Raw genomic sequence first — 9,078 nt, 5'->3', positions numbered from 1 at the left:
CATAGAATTATAGAGATTTAGGCAGTCTCCGTAGAAGGGGGGCTGCGCAAAAGTATGTTAGTTCCAATGATATTGAAGCTTTTCGTTTCTTGGAAACTAAAATTTCTAATTATACGAACACCCTAGTCAAAAGTATTTGGAGTGGGTCCAAATTGCTTTAGAACATTGTTTGTACTTGTTGAGATGGTTTTATCACACTTTTTAATAGTTATTCATGTCTTACAAGTTACCAGAATTACTATGTTTTACTTGCAAATATTGCTACTGTTGTGATAGCAGAATCTGTCAGTCAAGTGTTCTTTTAAATCTACAAGAGTTGCTTCAATCTGTTCATAACTCTACTTTCAAAATACTCAGAAACAGAGATTGATTTAAGTGATCACGAATAAGGAAACGGAGACATAAAAAAAGGATCCAAAACATAATGATTTTATAGTTAACACAAACTTGTTACATGCATGAATTTTTTTTCATAGAAGTAATGTACATTTAACCTTGAATTATGTAAACTACAAAAAAAAAAAAAAAAAAAAAAATCCAATACTATGAATTTGCCACCCAATTGTTGATCCACTTGATATCTTGATTGTACTGCAAAATTAGACAGGTAAGACTGATCAAATGAAATAGTACAGAAAACATAGCCTAACATAAATTATGAACATAAAATTTGAAAACTCAAATGCTTGCAAAACTTACTTGAAAATATCAATTGCATTATTTAGTTTTTTCTAGCACCATATCTGCCAGCATTCTTCTTTGTTTTTTTGCTCGGGAGATTCCATTTATCTTCAACCATCCTAAAAAACCACGAAGGCTTTTTTGTTCTTAACACAACGTATCCCGTTGCAACTCCAAACACAAACCCGCATCCATACCCCATTGTCACAGCTTTCCATCCAAATCCTTCTCCAAACAATGTTAAATCATCTCCTTCATCAAAGCTTGATGGCGGTAATGATGGTGCCTCATCACCGTAACATTTTTTTAGTACTTGAGATCCACATAAACCAATGTTTCCTTCAAATGAGCTTGCATCAAAGGTGTTGAATTGCTTTCCACTTGGTATAGGCCCCTCGAGATGGTTATGTGAAAGGTTTAGGATTGCAAGAAATGTTAGACCCCCCAGCTCCGTTGGAATTCTTCCGGTAAGCAAATTTGAAGATAGATCTAATGATTCCAAATTGGTTAAATTTCCTAGTGATGATTGGATATGACCTGCAAGGTAATTATGAGAAAGGTTGAGCTGTTGGAGTGCTTTAAGCTTTCCTATCACTTTTGGAATCTCTCCGGTGAAATTGTTATTTGACAAATCAAGTACTCTGATAGTACTTTGGATCTTCGTAAACTCAATTTCTACACCTTTCCATGTCATTTCTATGGAATAGACATAGCTAGTGTAACCCATGTAAATCATGTTCTGATCCGAGGCCATCATTGCTTCAAGACTATTGAAATACCTAGTTGGCAATGGCCCACTAAAATTGTTGTGAGAGATGTCAAAAATCCGTAATTTAGAGAAGGAATTATATGCAGTCGGACCCTTCACAAAACCTTGGAGTTTATTGGATTTTAGAACAAGAATTTGGAGCTCTAGAAGCGTTTCTAGAAAGTAGGGAAATGTATCCTCAATCTTATTGTTACCAAGATCAATAACTTGCAACATTGTGCAGTTGATGATAGACGGTGGTATTTTCCCTTCTAATTCATTTCCATTGAGGTTGAGATATTCCAAGCTATTATGCTTTGAAAATGTTGAAGGGATATTGCCTTGAAGATTGTTCATGCCTAGATGCAATACTGAGAGCATGCTGCTGAAGTTCCCCAAACATTGTGGCACAAAACCACTCAAGCTGTTGGTGGACAAGTCCAGGACCTGAAGGAATCTTAGCTTGCAAATAGAAGAAGAAATCTCACCTGTCAAATTACTATTGGATGCAAGAATAAGGGTTGTCAAGCTCTCTTGTTTGAAAATCGAACTTGGGATTGGACCACGCAAGTGGTTATTGCTCAAATCAAGGAATCTCAAAGAAACATGTTGGAGTTCACTTATATTACCTATGAAATTATTGTTATGAAGGTCAAGATATTGTAAAGAAGGAAGAGCAAACAAAAAGGATGGTATTGTTCCATTGAACAAGTTACCATATAAAAATAGATATTGTAGATTTGAAAGGGTATTTAATTGAGAATGGATAGGGCCTACTAGTTGATTATTTGATAAATTTAAATATGAAAGATTGACTAGTCTACCTAAAGAATGTGGAACTTGACCCATCAATTTATTGGAAGAGAGAAACAAGGAATGAAGTTGTACAAGGTTTCCAAGTGATGATGGGATATGACTGCTAAAATTATTATTTGAAAGATCTAAAAAGATGAGCTGTGTGAGATTACCAAGTGATGATGGGATCTGGCCGCTAAAATTATTATCTGAGAGGTCTAAAGAGATGAGTTGTGTGAAATTACTGAGGAGGGCTAGATCTGACCCTATAATATTACAATTACGGAGAGACATATATTCTAATGACTTTAGATTACTAATTGAGTTGTTTTCTAAATAAACTGAAATTCTTGTATTAGAAAGATCCAACAGATAGAGGACATTACTAAAATTGGACGAAGGAAGAGAGCTAGTGAGGCCTTCGTTGTATGACAGATCTAGTGATTCAAGGTTTGGGAGGAGAAAGATGTTACCCGGGAATTTCCCCTGCAATCCACAACCCCAAAGGGAAAGAGATGACAAAGAAGAGGACAGATTCGTCAAGGAATTAGGTGCAACCAGAGACATATTTACAGAATCCAAAGCGAGATATCTTAGCTTGGTTAGGTTTTGAACAAGCTTGTCAAAAGAAATTGGTTCTAGACTTAGATAGAAGTTTGCAGAGAGATAAAGGGAAACCAACTCACTGAGTTGCTCAAAACCATATGGAATTGAATCAGTAATATTATTCCATCCAAGATCCAAGTACTGCAGGTGCTTAAATTTCCCCATTGAGGATGGGAGTTTTCCTTGCAATCCACAGGAATAGAGTTTGAGCGATGACAGAGAAGAAGACAGATTCATCAAGGAATCGGGAGCAACTAGTGACATGTTTACCCAACTCAAATCGAGCTCTCTAAGCTTGGTTAGGTTTCGAACAAGCTTGTCAAATGAAATTGGTTCAGTAAAATCGTTCCATCCAAGATCCAAGTACTGCAGGTGCTTAAAGTTCCCCATTGAGGATGGGAGTTTTCCTTGCAATCCACAGTCATCGAGTTTGAGCGATGACAGAGAAGAAGACAGATTCATCAAGGAATCGGGAACAACTAGTGACATGTTCACCCAGCTCAGATGGAGTTCTCTAAGCTTGGTTAGGTTTCGAACAAGCTCGTCAAAAGAAAGCTTGTCAAAAGAAATTGCTTCTAGACTCACAAGATCGTAGTTCCAAGAGAGATCAAGAGAAACCATTTTGGAGAGGTGAGAGATTTCTGACGGGACTTGGCCTGCAAGATCTGAACCACTCAGGTTAAGATGTGTTAGATTGGAGAACTGGCCAAATCGAGAAGAAATATGGGAGGAGTTGAAATCATTGAAGGATAGGTCGAGTTGTTGAAGATGATGGAGAGAGAAGAGAGAATTATTGGGAAGGAGGGCGCCGTAAAGCATGCTGCACGAAAGGTCCAGTCCAGTGACATGCCCGGTTTTCAGGTCACAAGTGACCCCATCCCACAAGCAGCAGTCTGTACCCTCTTTCCATGACTCTGTCTTGGGATATTGATCATATTTATAGTTTATAGCAAACCAAAAAGGAGAACTCTGAATGGAGAAGGATTGTTTGAATTGAAGGAGAGAAAGAGATTGGTGATGAGCACACAAATGAGAAGAAGAAGAAGAGTAATTTGAGGAGAGTGGAGATGAAATTGTTGGGTGGAAATGGAAGAGAAACAGAAAGAAAGAGAGATATTGAGAGAGGCACGGTGGTGAAAAATCCCATGTGGCTGGCCTTACAGGATTCAAAAGTATAATTAACTGGGACTTAAAGATGAGAAGAAAGAAAGGCATTATTAGTAGTATTTATAGACGAAATCAAAGTCACTGGTTGAAGCACTAAACAAGTTTCCTTAGCTGAAAGAGAATCGGAGCAAAGAAAGACTAATTTGTTCATGAGCACATAATTGTTAGTATTAAAAAACCTTTTTCAGGATGTAATAATTAAAAAAATAAAGTTAGAATAAAAATCGATGGAAATATGCAATATGTAAGGTTCCTATCAACTTGATTCCCTGTTGACTTCAAACTGAATTGTTATTTCTTGGCACCAATGACTTCGCAATAATATAAAAAATAATTTAAACTATGGAATTAAAATGATAATCAAAGTCCCTTAATTCCCTAATACAAGTGTTCATAAATTGAGGTGCTGGACATTATGTTAATTAAAAAAAATAAAATTGTTAATTATGAAATATTTATAAAATAATAATAAAAAGATTTATGCGAAGATTGCTATGCTCACTAAAATATAATTTCCAAGAAATTCAAGCCACAAAAATCGGAAGAAAACTTCTTAATAATTTACAATTTAGTCTACATTTCTAGTTGCACATCAGCTTTAAAGGCTATTATAAGAAACTAGGTAGGTTAGTCAATAAATAAATAAAATAAAAATGGCTAAAATATTGATTTATTAATGAGAATGTCAAACAGATATTTTATTAATGAGAATAAGAAGAGGAACATGACAATATTGATTTTCTAAATGGATTAAATATCTTTTGAGGGGTTGTTAATTTGCTTAAAATTAATTAATCCATTTACTATTAAAAATCTTGTGGGGGATAGAAAGTTGTGGGAAGAAAAAGGATAATTATTTTCAGCTGAAATCAGCTGTGCCCTTTCGCTTCCTTTTAGGCTCCCGGCCTGTCATGCAGTTGGTGTGGGAATAATAATCCCCTTTGCATGGGACAGGCTGACTCATCAGTCCTCATGCATGTATGTATATAGGACAGGCTGACTCATCAGTCCTCATGCATGTATGTATATAGGACAGGCTGACTCATCAGTCCTCATGCATGTATATGGTGAATTTTGCCTAGAATTGTTTTGCATGCGATTGTTCATTCTTAAATGCAAAACTAAGAGTCTTTCGCTGAAGTTTCCTAAATATGCAATGGTGGTGTAGAACCGCTCAAACTATTATTTTACAAGTTAGACTTGAAGGAATTCAGAGCAGCGTACCGGAATATTTTTAGTGAATGTTTAGGAATAACATTATACGAACCATTACAGGAAAACAGAGCACAACGATGAACCAACGAGGTTCTTGCCCTCAAGATGCTATGGGATTGGTCGTCCTCAAAGGTCTTTCTCTTTCAGCATCAACAAGGGATAACCACTCTTCATTTGTTCTGTCATTGACCTCCAAGTCTTCGGAACTTGGATGTATAGATATGGAACTAAAGGTTCGCTTGCAAATAATTCCACACAAGAGTGAGCGTTGGAAACACGGCAGTATTAATTTCCAAAATTGACATTTTGGCAGCAAGTCCTTGAGCTAACAGATACATTTCATGCTCTAATTGGAAAAAGTACTTATTGTTATGGAACTGTATTTATATAAAAAAATCGTAACTGCTTAATTTGAATGTTCAGAGACGTTTTTCCAAATTGTATTTATCAAAGAAATTTATGCGAAGATTTCTTTGCCCACTAAAATATAATTTCCAAGAAGTTCAAGCCACAAAATCGGAAGAAAACTTGTTAATAATTTACGATCGTAGTTTACTCACAGCTTAAGCAAGGGGGCATGCAGAGTTAAAGAGTGATCCTCACCTTCTTATGTCCACTTCAATCCAGTCTCCAGTCAACACGTTCTTATTAATGGAGTTTGAAGGTTCTTGCACTCAATTAGATGCTGTGGGATTGGTCGTCCTAAAAGGTCTTTCTCTTTCAGCATCAACAAGGGAGAACCACTCTTCATTTGGTCTGTCCTTTACCTCCAAGTCTTCGATCGGAACTTGGATGGAAACCAAGGCAGGGTAATAATTACGCCAATCAATGGAGCACTAATGACTTTGCACACATATATATTGTTTTTCACGACCCAAAAAGTCTTTTTTAATTATCCAAAAGTTCCTATCAACTTTTCCTGTCTACTTGGTTGGTCATGTGAATGATGAGTGTATTTTTTTAAAATATTTTTTTATTATAAATATATTAAAAATAATATTATTATTTTTACATTAACACATCATAATTTATAAAAAATCAATTTTAAAAAATTAATTTAATATTTTTTAGATAAAAAAAACAAGATTAAGTAACCGATAAATTCGTTCAGTGAATATATTGCAATGAAATTACTACTAGAAATTAAACAGAGAAATTAAGAAGATTGGAGTTTCTTTCTCAGCATCAACCAATCTTCATCGGGTCTTTACTTTTTCCAGCATGTGGACATGCAGAGTTTTAAGCATAAAAAATAAACAAATTAATGACTTTCTGAGGACGATAATTTGTATAGCAGTAAGTAAAATGACAACGTGCAGGATATATATATTAACCGGACAATACTTTCATCAATTAGATCCTAAGGGTTTTATAAACCGGACCCCTTTATCCATTTATTGCCAAGTTTTGTATTAAGTTTACTGTAAAATTATGCCTTTTTTCTTATTAAAATAGGCATAGTAGATAGAAAAATATTAAGGAACCTGATAAAAAGAATCCAATTAAGAAATGTTTTGAAATATTTAGGACCTAATTAATAAAACATATTGTATCGAGCTTAATTGAGTATTGAGATATAAGTTGAACCACAATGGTTAATTTGCATACGTCTAAATAATTCATATGCCATACATCTGTTTCACTAAAATTAGTTAGCTCTAATATCAAATATGCCATTTTTTAGATGTTAGAGAGTTGGATTTTTCCCTTCATTACTTGAAAAAAAATTGAAGATTATATCAATTATTTTTGACACAGTGGATAAAAGGATGACATTGAAAAAGTGAAGTGATGCACATTGCCAATAAGGTAATAGGACGCAAGTATTTTCAAGTTTTCTCCGCACAAAAAAAAGTTAAAAAAAGTAAACCAAAATAATATTAATAAAAAACTTGCTTTAGGGGCTAAATGGATAAAATAAAAAGATCGTTGCTGTCTCTTTTGGGATGCTAAGGAATCGTGTTGGGGTGCTTGAAAGTGGAAACGATGAACGAAAGTTCTGCTCGAAACCAAACTTGAATAAATAATGTTTATAACTTTGAATGTTTAGACATACTCCTTCATGGTATCTCTACTCTTTCAGAATCACTTGTTTAGAAATAATAGCTTGACAAGCATTTTTTTTAAATATATTTTTTTTTTATTTGAAATTGATTTTTTTAATGTTTTTCAAATCATTTTAATGTGTTGATATAAAAATTAAATCTTTAAAAATAAAAAATTATTATTTTTAATATATTTTCAAAAATAAAATACTTTACAATATAATCACCATTAAACAGACTCTAAAACTAACATCAAGAGAGAGCATGGTTAGCTATTGAGACGAATCCAAGCCCACTGCGGCGTAACACAGACAACACATCTAATATAAAACTATTAAAAAAACTCAAATAAACAACAACAACAATGATTTGTGTAAACAACATGTAAAATAATAGCTTAGTAGAACTGTATTTAGGCTATGCTTTTAAAGGGCCTTGAGCTTGGAAATGAGCTAAACTCATATTATCTGGAATTGATATTTTGTAAAGCCTAGAATAATTTGGATATGAAGATAAACTTCACTCATACTTAAACATTAAATTATCACCCTACTTTTAAACCTTCTAAAAAATATATACTCAGGCTCAAAATTATTTTTTCAAAATATGATGTGCAGCAAGTCTATGTGTTTATAGATATAGTCTGTGCTCCTCCTTCGCAGCTCGTCTGATGGAAACTGTATGTTCTTGGGGACTTTCACCCTTCTATGCCTTGTTGGCTTATAATCTTAATACTAATAAGAATTTCTAATGATGCTTCAAGGATCAATCTGAAATTTTATTCATAATTTATTTTTAATTCTGTTCAGAATCAAGGCATTAATTTATAATTTTTTTTAAAGTTCAGAGACTAAACTATATTTAAGGAAGCTAAAGGAAACTGACTTCTTTAATTTTTCTCACTGCTGGGAGAAGCACTAAGGAAGCTTTATGCATGGGAGGGTGAAACAACCTTAGCTGAATGCTGACCGACACATTTTAGACATAAGACCATAGGTCATTTGGTGTTTTTTACGTAGAAATTGATTTTTAAAGTATTTTTTATTTAAAAATATATCCGAAATAATATGTATTTTTATTTTTAAATTTTTTTTAACACCAACACTTTAAAACAATTTAAAAATATTAAAAAAAATTAATCTGAAGCAAATAATATTTAAAATTTTTTAAAAACACGGTTGGACTGCAATATCTAATATACTAATAAATAAGAGTGAGCATTGAAAATACAGCAATATTAATTTGTGGAAATCATTGATATACTGATAAATTGAGTGAGAATAATACTTCTTTCAGGATTTTGTTTTTTAAAAAAGCAAAAATAAAAAACTGCAATATGTATTCCCATCACTATTTACAGCAAGTAAGGCTCTGTGACCCGAAAGTCTTCATTGACGAGACTATATGTACAGGAACGACAGTATTTGATTTCCTAATTACTGTTTACACTACAAGATTTCACAGTTTTACCGACGGAAATATTCCGTCGGTGTGTGATAGAACGTTCGTCGGTAAAGTATTTACCGACTATATTACCGACGGAATACGCCCGTCGGAATACCTTTTGTCGGTGATTCCACATTCCCGTCGCTATATCGGTCTTCGGTAATACAAAAAAAACATTTACGACCGGTTTTACCGACGGACCGTGCGCGCCAAAAAAAAAAAGTTTCCCCCTTGGAATATATCGACGAAATATTTTCCGTCGGTGTTATGTAAATACCGACGGACTATATCCGTCGGCAAAAGTGTCGGTGATATTTCATACCGACCGAATAAATCCGTCTGTAAATTCGTCGGTATTTTTTATACCGACGGATT

At 34.0% G+C, this 9,078-nt stretch overlaps 1 protein-coding gene across 1 annotated transcript; it reads right to left on the bottom strand.

Moving 5' to 3' along the window:
- Window positions 1-410: 410 nt before the first annotated feature.
- LOC118046716 (uncharacterized) lies at window positions 411-3,986 on the bottom strand. The gene is made up of 2 exons (XM_073403564.1): window positions 700-3,986; window positions 411-591 (listed from the first exon to the last, which is right to left on the bottom strand). Exon 1 carries the CDS (start codon window positions 3,647-3,649, stop codon window positions 722-724), a length of 2,928 nt encoding a protein of 975 aa, XP_073259665.1. The 5' UTR covers window positions 3,650-3,986; the 3' UTR covers window positions 411-591; window positions 700-721.
- Window positions 3,987-9,078: the final 5,092 nt, after the last annotated feature.

This window comes from Populus alba, chromosome 12 (genome assembly GCF_005239225.2).
Source record: "Populus alba chromosome 12, ASM523922v2, whole genome shotgun sequence".
Lineage (NCBI taxonomy): Eukaryota > Viridiplantae > Streptophyta > Magnoliopsida > Malpighiales > Salicaceae > Populus > Populus alba.
The sequence above is the reverse complement of the archived record's forward strand: the minus strand, read 5'-3'. Positions and strand labels throughout refer to the sequence as shown.

Coding starts and splice junctions, on each gene's coding strand:
- LOC118046716 (XM_073403564.1), bottom strand. CDS start 3,649: ATGCTTTACGGCGCCCTCCTTCCCAATAATTCTCTCTTCTCTCTCCAT.